General features: G+C 32.1%; 1 protein-coding gene across 2 annotated transcripts in view; it reads right to left on the bottom strand.

Moving 5' to 3' along the window:
• Cad99C (cadherin 99C) overlaps positions 1-24,261 on the bottom strand; it is a 398,863-nt gene that overhangs the window by 108,093 nt on the left and 266,509 nt on the right. For both annotated transcript variants that reach the window (XM_075290410.1, XM_075290327.1), the window contains 2 exons: positions 17,360-17,538; positions 15,946-16,068 (listed from right to left, as the gene is read on the bottom strand). In XM_075290410.1, coding sequence (XP_075146525.1) covers positions 15,946-16,068; positions 17,360-17,538 — 302 coding nt within the window. The remainder of the gene's footprint in view (positions 1-15,945; positions 16,069-17,359; positions 17,539-24,261) is intronic.

The raw sequence follows: 24,261 nt of genomic DNA on the forward strand, positions 1-24,261 counted from the left end.
GGTTTTGGGCTTACAGAAACTGTAGTTTCTATCCAATTTGCATGAAATTAGAAATCTAGAGGTATTTTGGGACCATAAAGAGGTGTGCCAAAAATGGTGAGTATCGTTCCATGTTTTGATATAGCCCCCATATAGACCGATCTCCAGATTCTTCTGGAGATTCTTCTGCTTTTAGAATCTTTAGTTTTTATCCAATTCGATTGAAATTGGAAATTTAGAGGTATTTTAGAACCATAAAGAGGCGTGTCAAAAATAGCGAGTATCGGTCAATGTTTAGGTATAGCCCCCATATAGACCGTTCTCCTGATTTTACTTCTTGGACTTATAGAATCCGTAGTTTTTATCCAATTTGCCTGAAATTGCATATCTGGAGGTATTTTGGGACCACAAAAAGGTGTGTCAAAAATAGTGAGTATCGGTCCATGTGTTGGTATAACCCCCATATAGACCGTTCTCCTGATTTTATTTCTTGGGCTTATAGAATCCGTAGTTTTTATCCAATTTGCCTGAAATTGCATATCTGGAGGTATTTTGGGACCACAAAAAGGTGTGCCAAAAATGGTGAGTATCGGCCCATGTTTTGATATAGCCCCCGTATAGACGGATCCCCAGATTTTACTTCTTAAGCTTCTACGGCCGTGTATCGGATTTAGTTTTTATCAGTCCATTTGGTAAGGCCTCTATAGGGGCCACCGTGGTGCAATGGCTAGCATGTCCGCCTTGCATACACAAGGTCGTGGGTTCGATTCCTGCTTCGAACGAACACCAAAAAGTTTTTCAGCGGTGGATTATCCCACCTCAGTAATGCTGGTGACATTCCTGAGGGTTTCAAAAGCTTCTCTAAGTGGTTTCACTGGAACGCCGTTCGGACTCGGCTATAAAAAGGAGGTCCCTTGTCATTGAGCTTAACATGGAATCGGGCAGCACTCAGTGATAAGAGAGAAGTTCACCAATGTGGTATCACAATGGACTGAATAGTCTAAGTGAGCCTGATACATCGGGCTACCACCTAACCTAAGCCCTCCATATAGACCTATTTCTCTTCTTTAGGGTATAGAAGGCGCACTGATCATGAAAATTGCTTGAAACTGAATGAAGCATTTGCAGATTTTACTTCTCGTAATCATTTAAATAATGGGAGTAAAAATCTACCGATTTTAGAATTCAAATCTAGGAGTTATTTCATCATCTTTTTGCATTCTTACACGACATGTTTATAATTCCTCTAAAACTCAAACAAAATTGGTTCTTATAAATCCAGAATCTGATATAGTCTACGTAGGTCAGAGATGGCCTGTATCAAACTTTTTTAGGTTTGCGACTGTCGCAAAGTTGTAAACATCGTAAACGTCACATACGCGTCGTAAATGTAGAAAAAGTAAAAAAAGTCGCAAACTCAAAATACTTTAGTTGCGTCAGCTAGGCAGCGAATTCGATGATATCCAAGACCATGGTATGTGCGAAGAAGTTTTAATTCTTAGTAATGTCCACAATTTTCGGTTTTAGTCCCCACATTTTCCCTATTGCATTTTGCAAGAGTACCGTGGATTTTCTCAACCTTTCTTAGCTTTAAGTTCAGTCTCCTGTCCAATAACCCCAAGGTATTTTGCACACTCACCAACGGGAATTTAGATACCAACTAAGAAAATAGGCTTGACCGTGGGAAATCTTTCACAAATTTCTGCAAAAACTCACAGCGAATGCTGTCAAACTAAATTAAAATATGTTCAGGATTTCTTCTATTCAAAATTAAATTTTATACAGTAGGCCAACCCTGACGTAGGTAGAATCTTTAAATTTATCTTCGGAAAGTTTACTAGTTGAACTGCTCTGTTTGGGAACATCTGTCATCAAACCCCCCTGAAATTTTCACAGGAAACTATAATATTTGATTCATGGTGGTGGGTATTTAAGATTCGGCCCGGCCGAACTTACTTCTGTATATACTTATTTTTTTATACAGACGTCATAATGGAAGAAAACTAAATTGGAACAGTTTTAACAAGTCAGTGACAATTAAAGCCAACGAGTCTGTTTTCTATGTGACAAGTAAAGCACCACATGGGTTCCTGGGCTTCTTTCTTAAGTGGTTGGTACACTAAGGGAAAACAGAAAACCTTACTAGGCTTTTCAGTGGTCAATAACCAATGAACCACATTTTCAACATAAATGGCACATTCTGTGTTCTTGTCGCTAAGCCAGAGACCATCGCAAGAATAACATTAAAATGTCCAAGGTCTAAATAAACGCATTTTACTCAATGTGAACTCAATTGAAGCTTTGTTAACATTTAGGGATGGCCATTTAGAAAAAAGAATTTCCTATATTTGGAAATTATGATATTTTGGATATCAGCGAGCAAATTCAATGCTAAATTGTAAGTATTAACTGATTCCCGTAAGTATTTATTTATTGATAAATTTCAAAATAAATTTATTTTTTTATCTTCAAAATTTTCATATTTAAATCCTTTTGTTTTAATTTCTATAAATGAGTGTCTATGTACATTAGTATATATCTCGGTGTGGGGTTATTTTTACAGTTTTAAGTATGTAATTTATCTCTAATTGACTTTAGACGTCAGTCAGAGATGTTAACAAGATGCTCACAAGAGACCGTAAACCACTTGCTCAACGAGAACGAAGAAAACGGGACAAGCAAATCAACAAACAAACAAACAGAAAGAATGAAATGTCCCAAATCCAAAGGCAATGTTTGATGACTATGGTTGCCAGTGTTTGTTTGGTCAATATAGTCAATTTCCAACTGCTAAATGGCCATAAACATTAACCATAATACCAACAATAAACAAACATTCATGCAACTAACCAACAAGTGCAATTTTACCGTTAATATTTGTATTCGTTTCTTTTTTATTATAGCATTTGGTGCTTTCTATTGGGACGATTTTAATGTTGTATAGAGGGTCGTATGAAAAGTTGTAGAAATTACCTAATATAAAATATATATATAACAAAACTAACTATTTTATTCATATTTCAAGAATCCGTGAATACTCTCGCTTCGGTAAAAAACTTTTAGTCCGATATTGCTGAAAATTCGACATAAATTTTAGTTTATGGGCGTTTTTCATTTTATTCTTCGTGTAAAATCAAAATCATTCATACACATTCAACTGTAAATTAAAATTCTTTAAGTATAAACTGTTGAACAGTTACATCGGCAATTCGTTTTATATTGGATAATTTTGAACAACAGACCTCTTTCGAAACATTAATAGTTTAATACTTGAAGGCTGAAGAATGGTTACAATAGAAAGACAGACGGACTATCGCACGCATAGCACCGTTGCAACAATTGGTAGAATTCTACAAGAACATGGTAGATTTTTTACTGTTTGGTAGATTGGTAGAATTCGTGTTGTTTTGCAAAACATTCCTCTCCAAGTAAGAGGTACTTCAGTTTTCTATAGCAATAAAATTTTGACAAAATTTTCTATAGAAATAAAATTTTGACAAAATTTTCTATAGAAATGAAATTTTGACAACATTTTCTATCGAAATAAAATTTTGACAACATTTTCTATAGAAATAAAATTTTGACAAAATTTTCTATAGAAATAAAATTTTGACAAAATTTTCTATAGAAATGAAATTTTGACAACATTTTCTATCGAAATAAAATTTTGACAAAATTTTCTATAGAAATAAAATTTTGACAAAATTTTCTATAGAAATAAAATTTTGACAAAATTTTCTATAGAAATAAAATTTTGACAAAATTTTCTATAGAAATAAAATTTTAACAAAATTTTCTATAGAAATAAAATTTTGACAAAATTTTCTATAGAAATAAAATTTTGACAAAATTTTCTATAGAAATAAAATTTTGACAAAATTTTCTATAGATATAAAATTTTGACAAAATTTTCTATAGAAATAAAATTTTGACAGAATTTTCTATAAAAATAAAATTTTGACAGAATTTTCTATAAAAATAAAATTTTGACAAAATTTTCTATAGAAATAACATTTTGACAAAATTTTCTATAGATATAAAATTTTGACCAAATTTCTATAAATAAAAATTTGACAACATTTTCTATAGAAATAATTTTTAGACAAAATTTTCTATAGAAATAAAATTTTTGACAAAATTTTCTATAGAAATAAAATGTTTGACAAAATTTTCTATAAAAATAAAATTTTGACAACATTTTTATAAAAATAAAATTATGACAAATATTTCTATAAAAATAAAATTTTGACAAAATTATATAGATATAAAATTTTGTCAAAATTCTTTATGGATATAAAATTTTGACAAAATTTTCTATAGAAATGAAATTTTGACAATATTGGCTATAAAAATAAGATTTTGACCAAATTTTCTACAGAAATAATTGACCAAATTTTCTATAAAAATAAGATTTTGACAAAATTTTCTATAGAAATAAAATTTTGACAGAATTTTCTATAAAAATAAAATTTTGACAAAATTTTCTATAGAAGTAACGTTTTAACAAAATTATCTATAGAAATAAAATTTTGACAAAATTTTCTATATGTTAGATATACATTTATTTTTGAAAAATGTCTATGAATTTTTTTTTTTAATTTTTGTACAGAAATAAAATTTGTCAGAAATTAAATTTGGACAACATATATTAAAAATTCAATATATTTAAATTTAATTTTCGTGTTATGTCTATTGTGAATAAGTTCTCCCGTTTTGGCACGAGTGGTAACCGTGATGCATAGTACAAATTGGAAAATATTTATATTTTTTCTTTGAATTCACAAATAATGTCAAAGTGTTATGCTTACAAAATTTTGATAGAAAACTTCATTACCTATTTCTTTTTGAATATATTTCATTAATTTCTCACACCCTACTCCTAGTTCTATGCACAAAAAAAAACAATTAGAGAGTAAATCAAATGATCATTTAAAATAATATTTATTAAATGTTTGTAATAACAGTACATTTACCAACATGTCAAATTTCAATCAACAGAGGGGAAATTCGTTACAGAGAATAAAAATTATAAGGCGGTAAGGAAAACCAACTTGGCATACATTCAGCTCATTCATGACATATTTTATCACATTTTCATTCATATACTATAACTGCAATATGCACCAAAACTTTTAATAGTGAAAAAATGAATACTTTGTGGCTTTCCTAAGTTTTCATCATTATCATTGGCAACCAAGTCATCGTTATTATTCTCTTAAAAAACCATTTTGAATGGCTGTTTGAAAAGTGGCCGGCTGGTTGACAAGTCACCTCCGTGCAATATATCCATCCGAATGTTCAGACAGATATCGTGCCTTTCGTCTTATTGCACCGGTACATGGGCATTTTAAGCTCATTTAATGGGCAATCATTCAAACCAAGTTGACATAATATTTTTTCCACTAATCATGTGGAAGTAGCCAGCAAATTGTAACCAAAACGAATCAAATCACAAACAATATCCAAAGCAAATCAAAGTCCTACTCCCCGTAAAACTTTGACAAAATAAAGGCTAAATAAGAAAAGTTGCCGTCGCCGCCACCGTCGCCATCGACCACACAAAGCATAAAATCTGTTATACCAAAGGCCGGTTCGGTCAACATCAAAACTGGTATTGACTAAATATAAATAAACGATAGACACTAAATGGATTGACATAATGTAACAAGTGGTATTGGAATTATTACATATTTAACATAAATTGTGGAGAAAAAAAAACCAACATTCGATTGAACGAGGCAAAATAGACCGAATTGCCATTTAGTTTTTCTGAGTTGCAGAATGTTACATGAAAAACGATTTACCAAATCATATTGCGTTGGTTAAGAACCGGATTGGGACTTTTCATTAAATTATGTATATTTATGTGAATGCAGTATGCCTAAATAAACTAAAAGCTTGCAATTGTCATTAAATTAAATTTCAATTCATTTTTCGATTAATTAGTGATGAATGTACTCTTCAATTTTTTTTTACCCTACTCCTAGATTCATGAAAGTGCGGAATGAGGTATAAAATGTCAGTTTAATATGTGGCCTTTTTTATTTTGGGTGTTACCCATTTCAGAATTGGAGTACAATTGAGATGAAAATAGATTCGGTATGCACTCATTGAAAAAAATCTGTAAAAGAAAAGATTAGAGACAATCGTCTCGTCTGCAATTTCAATCCGGAGGAAAGTGTTTTTTCGTTTGGAACATAAACGCCATAGTTAAAGTTAATTCGTAAATCGTATGGATTCTAGTAGCTCAATATATATGTCAGGCCGGAAACATTTGGAAATCAGGAATGGCAGTGGATTGGTCGTGTTCTTCACCGTGATGACAGTCAAAATCCGTGATGACAGCCAAAATCCCTTCGAATCAAGAAAGAAGAAAGTTGGAAGCCCGGTTTTCACAGTTGGTACAATACAACGAAATTTGGTACATTTTTAACTGTTTGGTAGATTGGAGTTTAAGTTCCATCATCTGTTATCGTAGCCATAAGAAAAAAGCTCTGTGATATTTTAATTTATTTTTTATTTATTTATTTTTGAAATTATTTTAAATTTGTGTTTAATGTTATGGTGTTCATGTGCCGTCACTTTTTACCTTTTAACAATGATATCGAAAATATGAAAAAAGACTAAATATTTCAATAAAATTCATCCCAGAAGAAGTTGGAAATTAGCAACGAAACGTCGGATAAAAATATGAAGTAAAGTCTTTTTATTTGCATATTTAGAGACCTTAAAAGCCCGATTTAGAATTAATCTAAAAGAATCCAAAAAAAAAAGAATTCTTTATATTTTGGTAGATTTTTAAAAATATTCCTCTCCATTTAAAGGGTTTCAATTTTCTATCGAAATAACACTTTGACAAAATTTTCTAAAAAAAAAATGTTGACAAATTTTTCTATAAAAATAAAATTTTGACTAATTATACAATTATTTTTCGAGCTTTATGGACAGATATAGATTAAGGAACATGGTTAATAGAGCCATTGAAAAGAAAACGCCAGATACAAATCTATACACGCCTGGACTGTACATGTTTCGGTTCGGGCGAATGAACCTTTCCACAGCCTTTAGTATAGATCTGGCTGGGAGAGATAACTCAATTTTGGGCCGTTTATGCTAACTCCTTATGGAGAAAACATTTGGGAATTTTCCTCTTACAAATTGAATCATCTTTTCTCCCACTGTACATCATCTTTTCATATAACTTACAAGTCCCTTAATCTTATTTTTATTTCGTTTTGTTACATAGTAATGCAACAACACAAAATTTATTTTTAGAAAGCTAATTTGTTAGAATTCACCTAAGTGGTGAACATTTTGACAAAATTTTCCATAACAATTAAATTTTGACAAAATTTTCTATACAAATAAGATAAAGATATAAAATTTTCTATAGAAATAACATTTTGACAAAATTTTCTATAGATATAAAATTTTGACCAAATTTTCTATAAATAAAATTTTGACAAAATTTTCAAAAAATGTTGACAAAATTTTCTATAGAAATAAAGTTTTGACAAAATTTTCTATAGATAAAAAATTTTGTCACAATTTTCTATAGAAATAAAATTTTGTCAACATTTTCTATAGATATAAAATTTTAACAAAATTTTCTATAGAAATGAAATTTTGACAATATTGGTTATAAAAATAAGATTTTGACAAAATTTTCTATAGAAATAAAATTTTGTCACAATTTTCTATAGAAATAAGATTTTGACAAAATTTTCTATAGTATTAAAATTTTTACAAAATTTTATTTTTAATTCTCGGAAAAAATATATTTTTTCATAAACGTGATTTAGAGTCTAGGGGGCTCAGTTTTTGTTAGACACGCGTTAAATTCATTACATTGGGAAGTTTTATGGTCTCTAGTAATCACGCATGTAATAGGTCATATTATTTGATTTTCAAATTTAAAAAAAATGTAAATTTTTAATATGCTGAATGAGCGACTTGTATCCGATTGCTTTTATAATAATGACCATGTCTCTCTTTGCTTCTTAAAAAAACATTTTTGTTCCTCTCCATTTCGAAATCAATATAATACCATTTTAGATAAAATAATTCAATACTTTCATTAATCTATTACTTCCTTTTTCCCACTCTTCTCTTGTGCATCTAAGCCGATCATAATTATGAATTCTTTTCATATGACGGAATAGAATTTTCAAAAGCAATTCATTTCAAAGTTTCCCATTACACTACTTGCTATCATTCATTGATATTCTACTCCTGATATTATGGATATTTGTCATTTTAGTTAAAGGCATGCTGGGCTAGTTCAATATATTCTGAATGATGGCCATTTCGATTTCAGCTGGATTTTTTCTCAATCATGGTTGATTGATGACAGCCTTTCATTTTATTGCATAGCATCAGCAGGAGCACTAAAGCTTAAATTGAAGTATACACTATGAATTCTGATCTCGTTTCTAACATTCTTTCTTTTCTTTTAATTCTTTTTTTTTTCGTGCTAAACTATCAAATATCCTCGGGTTCTTATGTGTTTTTCTTAGATATGAAAGAAAGGAGTCTTGTACATTCTATCCATTTGATTTAATTCTATTCTATTGTGTTTTCAATCAATTTTATTTTGCTCTTCAATCAAAAAACGAGTTTTTCATGACATTTCATTGTTACCAAAGTTCCAGGCAGGATGGCTGACTGACTGCTAAAGCACTGACAATGCTGTCGTTATTGGTGGCAGTTAAAAAAAAAGAACTGGCTGATCTCTTTTTTTCGCTTTCCAGTTCTGGCAACCATCTAATTACCTTTTCTTCTTCACGTTTACTTTGCAAAAATAAAAAAGAACTCTGAGCAATAATCTTTTACATAGATTTAAGTTAAGAAAAAAAATGTAAACTCTACAAAGATGAACATGACCAAGATGACGGAAAAAACATAACGCGGAAGCCATAACTCTGTAATTAAATGGAGATTGAGTGTGCGGTTATAAAATGCAAGTAAATATGGAAAAAATTCAAAACTTGTACAAAAATGCATTATCTAGTGCTAGAACAGCATAATCTAACCAACACCATAAAATGGGTCATTTTAAATAGACTAATTAAGTTATTTTATATAAATTGAATTGTATTATTATTAGAGGATTACTAGTGCCGGTTTTCAGCTTTTCTTGAATTCTTACAAACGTTGTCTAACAATCTTCGCTATTAATGAGTTTAACCCAATTGTTGTGTTGCTCCAGTATTTTTATTTTTCTTTGCTACTAAACTATGTGGTTCATCATCATGTTTGTGTCTTCAGCTTTCGTTTTTTGTGTTATTAATTTTTCCTATGTGAATGGGACGAAGTGCCAGTATAAGGAAAATATATTCCATTCATATGTGTACTTTGATTAATGTGCACAATATCCTGGTAGACTGATTATAGCATTTTTGTTTTGTTTGCAATCATCGTGATTCAAGTGTCTTCATAATTCATAGAAATGACTACATTTGTCAATGAAAAGACAACATCTGCGTATAATGACATAGAGATTTAGAGAAAAAATGTAGTTAGTTTTTAAATGAAACTTTTGAATTTCCGTAAGATGAATTAATGTTAAAAAATATTTTGTTAATTTTACATTATTTTGTTAATTGTATTCAAGTGTATGTCATTTGTTGCCAAATGATAAAATGATTGAGGAATTCAAATCTGGCATAGGGTTGGTGTTTTACGTTTCAGTGGGCTTGGTTAGCTCCATTACATAACCGTATCTGATCTCTATTACTATCTTGTTTGGTTGTATCTCAAAATCAAAGCCCAACAACAAATATTCTATAGGCCTTAAATCCTACGATGTATGAGGTCACTTAACCGGTCCCGAACGTGAAAAAAACATGTTCACCAACCCGATGTCATGTAAGTGAAGCTCTTGCAGTTTGGGCAAAAAAGGAGTTGGATAACATTTCGCAACCCATAAATCGCACCAAGTTGTGACTTGGTTTGGATTCATTGGTAGCTTTTGCAATGCTTCTGACTGATCTTCACTCCAAATCCGACAAATCTGCTTATTTACGTACCTATTGGGAGCCACCGTGGTGCAATGGTTAGCATGCCCGCCTTGCATACACAAGGTCGTGGGTTCGATTCCTGCTTCGACCGAACACCAAAAAGTTTTTCAGCGGTGGATTAACTCACCTTAGTAATGCTGGTGACATTTCTGAGGGTTTCAAAGCTTCTCTAAGTGGTTTCACTGCAATGTGGAACGCCGTTCGGACTCGGCTACAAAAAGGAGGCCCCTTGTCATTGAGCTTAACACGGAATCGGTCAGCACTCAGTGATAAGAAAGAAGTTCACCACTGTGGTATCACAATGGACTGAATAGTCTAAGTGAGTCTGAAACATCGGGCTGCCACCTAACCTAACCTAACCTACGTCCCCATTGATCAAAAATGAGCTCCATTGCTGAACACAAGAAGCGCGCGATGAACTTTCTTTAGAGAGTACTCATTTTTATAATAAAATTCAAAAAAGATAATAGCTAAAGTTTAATATATGACAATATATGGCCTGGTCGAATCTTAAATAAATTACAAAAATTTCCTCTTAAAAAAATTGCGCGTTACTTGATATAGACTTAAAAAAACATTGTCCCTCAAGAAAATTAGATCAAATGGAACGTTAAGTGTTTCATATTTAAATTTTCTCAATATTTTCAAGAAAATATTTCCATATAAAATTTTAATTGAATTTTCAAATATATTCAATTAAAAATTGATTCAAAAATGTTTTTAATTAAAACAAAAATCAAACACAACGGTTAATAATATCAATTAATTTTTTAATTAAATCAATTGAGTTTTTAATTGACTTTTGTGATTTCTACTATCATTTTTTTTTTGTAATTGAAGATATTTAAATTAACAATTAATTGAATCCGTTAATTTCGTGATTTAAGACAAAAATTATATTTTTTTTGTGTTTAGAGACTATAGCAGAAACTGGAAGAAGAAACTGGAATTTCTCGTCTAAGAATGCAAGAAAATCGGACAAAGTAACGTCTTTTAGATAATTTTAGATTTAAATTCCGTAGAGTTTTACCCCAATAAATTTAATGAGCACGATAAGTTCGGGAGGTTTTACTTCTAGTTTCAGGCAATACAGATTATTATTTCGACTTCTATGCCGGCAAGAAGTTAAATCGGGATACTAGTGTGTTGAACGAGTTTCTTTGATATGGGGAAGTTAAATAGGTAGCTCAGGCTACATGAGAACTATACCAGAATATGGACCGATATATATGCGGCACACATGTTTGTGGACCTAACATATGTCAAAATTTCCAAGTTCGATCAAATTGGAAAAAATGGCAAAATCGGTACAACAGGCTCTACACAGAAAAAAAAAATTCACGAAAATTTTCCAATTAAAATTTTAATTGAGTTTTAAAAAATATTCACTTAATAATTTAATTGATTCAACAAATTTTTTAATTGAAACAAAAATCAATCACAAAAATTAATAGTATTTTATATTTTTAATTGGTATATTTATATTTTTAATTGGATCAATTAATTGTTTAATTGACCTTCAATTATTTTTGTAACTGATACTATCATTTCTGTGATTGAAGACATTTCAATTAAAAAAATAATTGAATCAATTAATTTCGTGATTGAATCAGAAAAAAAATTTTGTGTGTATGGGGATAACACCACAATATGGGCACATATAACCCTCTCTAAATGTTCAATTTCATTCAAAACGGATGCTTTTATGTCATCCAAAAGCCAAATCTTACCAGTTGGAGTATATGGGGACTATACCAGAATATGGACCGATACAAACCATGTTCGAGGCATCTCTTTATGGATCTGAAATAGCTCTAGATTTCCAATTTCGGGGAAATCGGAAAAAATGTCGGTGCTTAGATTTCCCGCCAGTCGAATTCGGGGTTTGGTCTATTTTCCATCAAAACGGTTACAAAATGTGACTTTTATGTTATGAGTAGATCGGACAACATTGGGGACCCATATCAATGGAACCATATGAATCAAATTTGACATAGGCCTGTGTGGACCAATTAAAAAAAATCGAGTAAAAGTTGCCTGCATAAAACACCCAGTTTTGTAAAAATTTCAGAGCAAAGGACAGGCGGAAATTGCTAGATTTATTTTACATACACGCAAAAAAATAATTCTTTCCTCCCAAACGAAATTTTAGACAAACAAAGTTCGTTTCTCATTTGCTTTTCGCTGTAAGGAAGTGTATTTGGAAGAAAAGTATATACTTTTTGTGATAAACGTTTATTCTTTTCCAGGATGTAAAAACAATTTCATAAAGACTAGCTCACAAAAAACATTATTTTCTTGCTAATTGCATTGTCCCTCACATCTTTCTCACATCCACGAGGATTTTTAGTTCTTAACACCTTTTCCTGTAATACCAACAATGTAGAAGAAATTATATGATTTTATAAATTTTTAAAATTTTTTTTTACCTTTCGCCTGGACGGAGAATCGAACCGCGGACCATGCACATTGTAAGCCAACACACTAACCACTGAGCTATGTACCTGTTATGGTCATCAATAGATAAATATCCATATAAGTTATATTTATATAGCATAGCTTGCGGCGCCCACGAACCGAATAAACAAAGTTTATTTGACAGAAACAAACAGTTAGTTTGGCACCGTGGAGCAGTGGTAGCTACGTCCGACTCTCATGCCAAGGGTCGTGGGTTCGACCCCTGCTTCGGCCAAAGTTTTTTTTTTGCTTTTGTTTTTTTTTACATATATTCCAGATATATTCGGAAGATTCCGAAAAAATGTTCAACATTACATTGTACTATATTAAATTTTGAACTGTAAAATGTGTCTTATTAAAGACCTAAAGTCAGAAAAGAACAGTGTTTGATATAAACGAAATGGACTGTGTTGTTATTTCAAAAATAACTTTTTTTATTGAAAAAATAAAAATTTTGTAACAAACGAATTTTTTTGGTGATAAAAGTTTAAAATTTTCGAAGCAATTCAAAAAACTCTAACAAAAGAAACACGTTTTCGGTACACGTTTTCCAAACGTTTTTTTTCTTTGCGTGTATATATTGGGGATATGTTATGAAAAATAAATGACACAGCAACGATAACAAAGTTCCTGTAATTTTCAATGTCAAATATAACATTCCATAAAATGTTCGATTAATTTTTTGTTATACTAACTTGATTGTGATAAAGTATAGTTAGAATTTTCAATTCATTTTCATAGTTAAATGCGATAGTAATAAACCAGGGAACCTTGTGGAAACCTAACTTCAAAAATTCTTTTGTATTTAAATAGCAAATATTTAAAATATTTCCTTTTGGTCTTAAACAAAGAGACAACGGTTAACCGTTGCATGGGGAATTATCTTAATAGACACACATAAGCATTAAGATCGTTTTTAAGAGATTTTAACGGCATTAAAACTGAAAGGAATGGCTAGAATGTTATTCCGTGCATCTATTGTCTTAAACAGAACAAAAGGTCTGCGGTGCCCATACCCTCCACAACCACCACTACCCTTACCACAAAATGAGTAAGTAAACCAAAGTAATTGTCTTAATGTTTAATGCACTAACTCACTACTCGTAACTACAAAAAATTTGCAACAAATGAAATGAAACTGCATAAATATTTCGAACGGACATACCTTTGTTGAAGACAGTAATAAAGCAAAGAATAAAACAAAAACAAGTTTCCATGGCGTGGCATAGCGTGGGTGAGATAAGAACCAAGATGAGCACAACCAGAACCCCCAAAAAAAAACCTGTCTGCGCTTTACAGCTGAGATATATATGCAAAGATTAAACGGACAACTCTCTGCTGGATAACCACCCACATTTTCGTATTTTCATTCCTAATGGAATCGTAATTCATAGATAATACGATAGTAACACGGTAAAAAATGTACACTTAAAGAAGAGTTTTCTTTTCTGTGGAACGACGTTTTAGGCAAGCAAAGTTTTCTTTTGACGTTGAATCGCATATCATACATTTCGGTTTGTTTGGTCTAAAAGAAAATACTTTATAAGAAAGGGAAATTTCGTTCATGAGGTAAGTATTTGTTTGGGGTGTAGGGATTTATTTTTTAAAATTAATATATTAGTCAATCTTAAAGCATAAGCCCGTATGCATAAAGAAAATTTACGGAACAAAATTGTTGGACAAACTAAATTCCCCCTTTTTAAAAAGTGGTTTTCATTGTATCTTAAATTAGACGGCTTTATGACAAAAAAGTTTTCTTTTGACCGTAAAAAATTGTGATTAAAGAAATCACTTTATAATAGAGGAGAAAACTATTGGCGCGAAGTATTATGACTATTGTATGAGCTGTCATGATGCGGAGGAAAAGGAATCAATTAAACACCTCTTGTGTGAGTGACCTGCATTTTGTGTAAGGCGTAAGCGAAGTTCAGGGGCATACAGCTTTAGTGTAATCTAAAGCGGACTTGGAAAACGTTAACTTAAGCAGTCTGCTAATGTTTTTGGAACAATCTGGTTGGTTCAACAGAAGAAAATAACAGAGAAAGTTCAGCGGGGAGCCACCGTGGTGCAATGGTTAGCATGTCCGCCTTGCATACACAAGGTCGTGGGTTCGATTCCTGCTTCGACCGAACACCAAAAAGTTTTTCAGCGGTGGATTATCCCACCTCAGTAATGCTGGTGACATTTCTGAGGATTTCAAAGCTTCTCTTAAGTGGTTTCACTGCAATGTGGAACGCCGTTCGGACTCGGCTATAAAAAGGAGGTCCCTTGTCATTGAGCTTAACATGGAATCGGACAGCACTCATTGATAAGAGAGAAGTTCACCAATGTGGTATCACAATGGACTGAATAGTCTAAGTGAGCCTGATACATCGGATTGCCACCTAACCTAACCTAACCTAAGGTTCAGCGGCTAGAACTAGAAGTGCCTATATGTAATAGGTACTTTTAGTTAATGTGGTATCACGATGGACTGAATACTGTAAGTGAGCCTGAAACTTAATCGAGCTGCCTCTTTAACCTAACCTAACATAGCTCTGGTAGCTCACAACATTTTGATCAATGTGATCGATCCATTAGTTCAAAGTCATAAATATCTTGCAAGCAAGTTTTTTTTTGTCAAATTTTGTTAAATTTTAGGCTTTTAATGTATGAATTCCAGACGTCTAGCAACTCTGAATGGAGACCAAGGTACATCCGAAGCCGGGAAGAAGATATTTATATTTCACTGTGGCAACGCACTGGCTCACAACTTCATCACAGTCAAAATATTTGATATGGACTACATATTGCTGCCTTGTCCCCCGATTTACACAAATATTCGATATAATGCATTTTTTATTTGATTTTCTCTACATTTTGACTCAAGTTTATTTTAAATGACGACATTTAGATGTATCCAACATCAGCCATATGGCAGCCAAAAAATCCAAATGGTAATCCAGTACGGAATTTATAAAAATTGGTAGCACCAATTCCCGCTTTTCTAATTTATTCTTTTTATAAAACGATAAGATTTCCAGAAGTTTATAGATACATTCATTACGATTCATCGCAATGGATCACAATGCATATTATTTCGCATAAAAATGTTTACAACCCTCCAATTTGAATCCTGTACACGAAGCGAAATTTACTTATTCAGCGAGGCTGAATATACTCCGGACTATATATGATCATATTCTTACTGTATTCAAGCATTATTGCAAAATAAATATTTTTCCCATGTATTCAATCGAACTTCAAATAGTGAAATTAATAATATAAATCAATTTTGTGATTAAAGTAAGTAAATTGTTTTTTTTTTTTTTTTAATTCTGACTTCATGTTGTATACAAAATCAATACACTATACACTGAGAAGGTTCATATACTTAAATAAATATTTGTATTTGATCATTTTCTCTAAAAACTTATAGAAAAAATAAATACAATAGGTCAACCATCAGCCATTTAAACTAGAATATATGCAAGCAAAGAAATAAACTTACCTCGGGTACTGTAACTTCATAAGGTGTGTTCATGAAACGTGGTGCATTATCATTAACATCAGACACGCGTACTATAATAGGAATGTTACGGCGTTTGCTAGTAGAACGTACGGTACAAGAAACCTGATGAGAGTCAAGAAAAAAACTTTGCATTAGAAATAATTTCAAGATGTTCATTGAAAATAAGAAAAACAGAAAACAGAATGAACAACAATTCCTGTAAAATCATATAAATCAATAGAGTGCAATCTATTGACATTAAACTCCAATTAAATTTCATTGCAAACATCTACATGCACTTGATTAGCAATGCTGTGATGCTCTTACTACTGTCCAATATAAAGATATGTGACATAATTTATGTACACCTCTTGCTGGTGGTATTAAAAAGTGCAGTGGACATCTTTATTAACTAAGAGAAAGGCCAGAAATTAATTGAGAAGTAGTTAAGCGGGTTGAATCATCAACACATTGGGATACATTTTTATTATAGAGTACGAGGTAAGCCTTTTATAGTTCGGGATTGGAGAACAGAAACAATTATTAATTATCGAAAATCGAAGAAATTTTGAGGTACTCGTATATCCAAAATATTCGTACTGAACGCATAAACCTTTGCTTCGGTCTCGAGCAGTCGACTACTGCTTACTTTTGGGATCATACGCGTAAATCCACGGTTCATAGATCACGATGTCATAGATGTGTTTCGAAGCACAGCAATCGTATTTTTGGAGCATTTTTTTTCGACCAACCGAGACGAACCATTTCTGAGAGATTGACAAATCGTGTGGGATCCGACACGAAAAATTTTTTGACGATCTTGCAATATTATTTGGTACACAGCATAAATGGTTTCCGGAACAACAACTGATTTAGGACGACCTTAACGAAATTCGTCTTGGAGTAAACTACGATCTCGGATGAATTCACCATACCATCGATAAATACTGGCCCTTGATGGAGCTTCTATGAATTATGTTTATCGATGCACTGTTGTTGAGTTAATCCAAGTCGAAAGTTGTAAAATATAACAGCACGAAAATGCTCACGAGTTAATTCCATTTTTTGGGTGAAATGGACAAAAAACACAAATAGCGCTCGAGTGTCAAAACGTTTTGAAGACGTATAACCTTAAAAATGCCAAGCTTTGTTTTTGGTTGTTTGATATTATATACATCTTCTCGAGACAGAGTCACTAGTTCGACTCAGGGGGCGGACTTGCCACCATGTGTCGATCTCGTCTCCTTTGGGATGTTGCAAACATATGCAATAACTTATAATACCATGTTCCACAGATTGGTGCAGAGTATAACCATAGAACCAATATTTAAATTAAAAAAATCCAATCAATGGTTGACGACATTTAAACCTTAATCCATTTTACTTAGTGCCATATTTAATTGAATATACTTACTTGAAATACAATATGACTTAAATTTTCTTCATCTCTATCCAATGGCTGTAGTAATTGCAATTTCTTGCCATTTAATGAAAAAATACGATTCCCCTTAGGAAAGACTAGATCCAAGGCGATTTCCGTAAGCGGGTCACCAAATATGGGCAGTTCTGGAGGATTCGTTTGCTGGCCAATATCTTAAATAAAAAAATAAACATAAAAAATTCATTAACATTTGCATTGAAAGCTTCATCAGAAAAAAAGAAAAGCCTACTTCATTCCTTGGACTAGACAAAAAATGCAGACCTTTCACTTTAAATGCTTTCCAATTGCCTTATAATCTTTTTATAATAGAGTGAAAGAAATGCAAAAAACCAAGAGATTCTAAACAACTTCTTTTGCCACAAAATGACCATAAAAATTTGTTTTGCCATGCAAAAGTTACAAAAAAAAGTTGTTGACAGTGCTATCAGCTTCCAATATGGCAGAAGCTGTAACAGCTGCCTTTGGCTTTGGGTAAGAGGATGTTATCGTTTTTTAAATTGCGCATTTATTAAAAGGCCAAGAGAGGATGTGGCCATCATTTTGGGTAGATCGGTATAAGAAAGGTGGTTCCCATAATTAGAAGATAGAATAGATCGACATTAAATTTAAACGAGAGTTGGCATAATAGAAGAAAATTTTGAAAGCTACGTTAAATAAAAAATTAATTTTGCCGTTAAACTGCTATTGCACCCTTCACTGTAACGAGAGTGGTCTTAAAAGTAATTATCTTTACCGAATGGTGCAAGAGGAATTTACTACCATGTATAACATTCTTGTAAACGGCAACAATTGAAATTTCAGCTCGACCGGAAGTGTCCGCCGATATAGGTCGGTAAATCGATACTTGTTTTTGGGATGAATATAGCACACTGAAATCAAGCAGCAACAAGCCTTTGAATGTTGTGTAAATTGACTCTTTTAGAAGCCATCGTGGTGTAATGGTTTGCATGCCCGCCTTGCATATAAAGGGTTATGGGTTCAATCCTAGTTTCGACCAAAGACCAAAAAGTTTTTCAGCGGTTGATTATCCCCTCTCGGTAATGCTATTTACATTTCTGAGTGTTTCAAAGCTTCTCTAACTGCTTCTCCACCGCACTGTGGAACACCGATCCCACTCGGTTATAAAAAGGAGGTCCCATGTCTTTGAACTAAACATAGAATCTAGCAGAGAGAAGTTCCCCACTGTAGCAGTTGAAGTGAGACTGAAATATCGGGCTGCCACTATACCTAACCTAACCTCCTAAAGTGACTTTCCTCTTCGAAGGCTTTCGTCCGATTGGTTTGACGAGTTTCAAATCACACACACCCAGACAAAAGTGAACCCACCATGAGAGAAAATGTAGGTTTATATTAGAATATTTTAATGAACATATTTCAGTAATTGCAACATGATACAAATAAGTTAATAATTTTTGTCAAATTGAAGAAAATTTATTAAAAATAATAAAATTTATCTGTTGCTTAATACAATTTCACATTTTGGAAGAAAAATTGGAATTAAAAATGTTTAAAATGTCTTTAGCTATATGAAGTTCAAGACAGACAAAATTTAAGAAAAATTTACTCATTTGAAAAACTTATGAACTCCATTTAAGTAAACATCATCCATTTTAGGAAAATATGAACTATTTTCAGATTTTGTAAAATAACGTACTTTATTTAAATACAACTTTTTTCTCATTTTGATTTCACGTTATCAAAAACAAAATAATTAAAATATTTAGCATTTGGCAAAATTGAACTAGAATAAATTAATTTTCATGAACTAAAATACAGTTTAATCACAGTATCAATTAAAAAATTAATTGATCCGATTAAAAAACTAATTGATACTATTAATTTTTATACCCACCACCATAGAATGGTGACGGGGGTATAATAAGTTTGTCATTCCGTTTGCAACACATCGAAATATCGATTTCCGACTATATAAAGTATATATATTCTTGATCAGGGAGAAATATCGGTCCATGTTTTGGTATGGTCCCCATATAAACCGACCTCCCGATTTGGGGTCTTGGGCTTATAGAAACCGTAGTTTTTATCCAATTTCCCTGAAATTGGAAATCTAGACGTATTTTAGAACCATAAAGAGTTGTGCCGAAAATGGTAAGTATAGGTCCATATTTTGGTATAGCCCCCATATAGACCGATTTCCCAATTTTACTTCTTGGGCTTCTAGAATCCGAAGTTTTTATCCTATTTGCCTGAAATTGAAAATCTAGAGGTATTTTCGGGTCATAAAGAGGTGCGCCGAAAACGGTGAGTATCGGTCCATATTTTAGTATAGCCCCCATAAGAACGATCTCCCGATTTAACTCCCTGGGTTTCTAGAAACCGTAGTTTGTATCCGATTTACCGGAAATTGTAAATATTCTGGTATTTTAGGCTCACAAAAACGTGTATCGGATTAGCTTTTTATCGGTTTGGTAATGCCTCCATATAGACCGATTTTACTTCTTGAGGGTATAGAAGGCGCACTGATCATGAAAATTGCTTGAAACTCAATGTAAAATTTCCAGATTTTACTTCTCGGGTGAAAATCTACAGATTTAAGATTTCAAATCAAGACGTTATTTTATAATTTTCTTGCACACTTACAAGAGATGCTAATGATTCCTCTAAAACTCAAACAAAAATGGTTCTTATAAATCCAGAATCTGATATAGTCTTCATAGGTAAAATCTTGAATTTTATCTTGGGGAAGTGTACTAGTTGATCTGCTCTGCTTGGGAGAATATCTGTCATCAACCCCACCTGAAATGATTCTTGGTGGTGGGTATTTAAGATTCGGCCCGGCCGAACTTACTGCTATATATACATGTTGTGATTGATTTTTGTTTCAATTAAAAAATTTGTTGAATCAATTAAAATTTTAATTGACTATTGTTGAAAACTCAATTACATTTTAATTGGACAAATTTTCGTGAAATTTATTTCTGTGTATTCGGATTTCGATTATATCTTATGAATTTTATATGGATTTGTCTTAAAGTGGAATTATTCGATCTTCGTTATAGTACACCACGTAGGATGTAACAGAATGGGATAAAGCAAATGTTTTTGATGACATTTTTAATATAAAGCCAAATTGAAAATACAAACCTCGTTAATATAGCATTTTAATGTTTTACTTTAAAAGCAGGCTTCATAATAATTTGTGTATAACTAAAAACTACAGCATAATTTTAGCATAGAGAAATAAACCTTTCCTTGCAGGTCTACTTTGGTTTGGAATTTTTGGTTAGACAATCGACCGTTCATATTTAGCCATTTTATGGACATCCCCAAGTTGTAAATTTGTTATTTTTTATTCTAATCACTTAAAAATATTCTAGAGCATCAGATATGCATTTTATTTGAATAGAAATTGACTTTGCTTGAAAATAGTCAAACTTGCAAATTCAATTCAATAAAATTTATCGATAATAGGATTATAAATATTTATTTCCATTCGCAATGGGATTTTTAATGGGAAACCATAGCTGGCGGAAAAGAGTAACATCAAAGAGGAAATTCTTAAGCTTTGTGAGATAAAATTATAGGGAAATGTCTTTTCTATACGCAATTAGGTGAGAAATAATATATGTGGTAATAGAGGAAATTGGAGGATTATTATGTAAATTAATACGTCACAGCATAAATCTGAAAGACGAACGTCAAATAAATCTTCAATTAAATAGCAAGTACAAGGGCAATAATAGAAAAAAAAAAATAAAAAGGCATGCAAATGTTCCAACAGAAATATTGAATAGGTCAATAAAAACGTTCCCGGCCTAATACTTATAGCAAATTATGCTACTATAATTATTTGCAAGTTTATAGAAGTCTTTGCATGTTCGACCCATAGAAAATCTTTGTATTTGATAAAATTCAGGAAAAACAAAAATTATGTAAAAGCCTTGAATCTTTTTTTGCATTTCCTTAACAAAGAAAAGCATTTAACCTTTCTCCATAGGTTCTAGTCAATTGACTATTTATTTTGCGTAAAAGTTCATCTTAAAGTGTTAAACGAGAAACTGTAAATTTTAAAATTTGTTTTTGCCATAGCATTTACCTTATCGTTCAAGGATGAAAGGAAACAGGAATATCTGTAGACATTTACAATCAGCGTTTAATCAAACGCCGGTCAAATGGTGTAACCACAATGAAAAGAAGAAACATTTTCTTGGACTAAAGGAACAAACGGGAAAATTGTCTAAGTCAATGTCAAAAGCCTTTTGGACAAACCACCAAACGAGGAAAACAAGAAAATAATGAAAATTTACTGTACAAAGATCAGCAAATAATTCTTGCAAATGTTGTAAGCAGACATTTGCATTTGCAAAGAGTGGGGGAACAAATGATGAGGCGCATGCGCACAACACACTGATCGTTAACACAGCATTGTGCGTTTGCTTAATAAGATTTCAAAGAAAAGGAGTTTTGGGACGTTGTTGTTTTAATTTTTTGTTTTTCAAAGTCTAAGAAAATACAAATAAGTTTAGTGCTGAAAAGAACAAGAAGAAGAATAACGTATTTTAAGACCAAAACAAAATCATATTTTAACTTAAGCAGTAACTGAGATAGCGTAGCAGCTACCTAGTCAACCATTGAACTAGCCAGGGAAACACTTAGTTTTACTAGTCAACCGGCTAAAAGGATTCTGTTCTAGTCAAACAAACTTACAAAAAAATGGTACGTGTGATGCAGAGAAGAACAATTTCAGGTTTTATGACCATAGACGATATGGTCTTGAAAGATGAGACTGGTTCCTTAATAAGAAACGAGGGACAAAATGGTGATGAGGGAAACAAAAAAATTTCATACAAATATTAAATTAGATAATTTGGTTTTACTTGATCTTTGGATCAAAATAAATATTTTTTCTATATGGCAAATATACAATTTTATATAGACTTTTCCTATTGTAGTAGTTCGAAGGCCATAACAAGTATTCACTATCGGTCCATGCTAAGGACTTGTCTCTTGAAACATAAAAGTTAATTCTATTTGCTTCATTTTCGGACATTTCATTAAAATTAAGCCAACGAAATTTTTTCATTGATGTAACGACATCTTTTCATTAAGACAATGAAGTTATTCGTTAATAGTACGAAACTTTTCGTTGACTAACAGAATATTCATTATGATAACGAATTCGTTATATTAGCGAATTTGTTTCATTGGCTCAATTTTAATGACACCTTTCGTTAATATAACGAAACTTTTTTTACCAGTGTAGATTATTCAGTTCATTGTGATACAACTCGTGGCGAATTTATCTCTTATCGATGTTTACTGCCCAATTCTGTATTAGTTCAATAATAAGGAACCACCGTGGTGCAATGGTTAGCATGCCCGCCTTGCATACACAAGGTCGTGCGTTCGATTCCTGCTACGACCGAACACCAAAAAGTTTTTCAGCGGTGGATTATCCCACCTCAGTAATGCTGGTGACATTTCTGAGAGTTTCAAAGGTTCTCTAAGTGGTTTCACTGGAATGTGGAACGCCGTTCGGACTCGGGTATAAAAAGGAGATCCCTTGTCATTGAGCTTAACATGGAATCGGGCAGCACTCAGTGATAAGAGAGAAGTTCACCACTGTGGTATCACAATGGACTGAATAGTCTAAGTGAGCCTGATACATCGGGCTGCCACATAACCTAACCTAACATAAGGGACCTAATAAGAGACAGCCGAGACCGAACGGCGTTTCCCGCCGAATGCACACCACAATGATAGATGCATTTTGAAAATAAAAAGAAAAACAAACACAATGAAATAATAATGTTTCTCTATAAATAAAATTTTGACAAATGTATAGCGTTCCGGAAGTATAGCGGAAGGCGGTAATCAGTCCAGTGTAGAACCAACTAAGACCCATTAAAAGAAAAAGGTTTAAAAAACAATCAAGAATTTGTGACATCTCCTTAACAACTGACTCTCGATGTTGTTGAAATATGAAGTATTTACACTTACATATAAAATTTACAAAAACTTTAATAAAGGAAATTAAAAGAAATTTTTGAAAATCAGCAATGGATCAAAATGGATATTGATAATTCGCCGTGGACATATTTTCAAACCAATGAAGAGACTGATGAAGCTGTTTGCAAAAAATGTAATCGATCAATGAAATCAGTAAAACTGTCAAATCTCAAGAGGCATTGTTTACAAATTCATCAAATAAAACACTAAGAGAATGGAAAAAAGACGAAACAAATAAAAATTGCACTAAATAAAAAAATTGCTAAGAGCTTTCATTGGATTGGCCACAAACGATGGAATACCATTTAATGTTCTGGACTCTCCAAATATGAACAATATTTTGGATCCTATATTTCAATTTAAGCAAAAATACACATATGGCATCACCAATTTCAATTTGTGTCACAGATTCTACTACAAATATTTTGTGTCACATATGAAAGAGCTGTGTGAGCAAGAGTTTTCCGTTAAAATTAGCTCGAAAAGAGCCTAATTTTCAGTGCCGCTCATTCGTTTTGGCCATTTATTCATACACTGTTAGAAAAATATGTTTTTCATATGTTCCGATATAAACAAAATGTGTTTCGGGCACAATTTTGAAACACAATATATTTAAGTGCAAACATATAATGTTCCTAAACTAACACTAAATGTTTGGGACATCTATGTTAACATGTTAGAATATATTATGTTTGGGGCATGAATGCTTCATAAAAATCATATGTGTGAATGCAAACATATATATATTTACAAATTTCGACTAAACATACATATGTTGTGATATTTTATTCAAAGCGACAGAGAGAGTATAGAGAAAGAAATAGAGATGGAAACCGGGAGAGTTGACGACACAGCGAATGAATCAAAAGACAACAATTTCTGTGAAACCGCTTGTATGTTGTTTC

This window comes from Haematobia irritans, chromosome 1 (genome assembly GCF_050003625.1).
Source record: "Haematobia irritans isolate KBUSLIRL chromosome 1, ASM5000362v1, whole genome shotgun sequence".
NCBI classification, from domain to species: Eukaryota; Metazoa; Arthropoda; class Insecta; order Diptera; family Muscidae; genus Haematobia; species Haematobia irritans.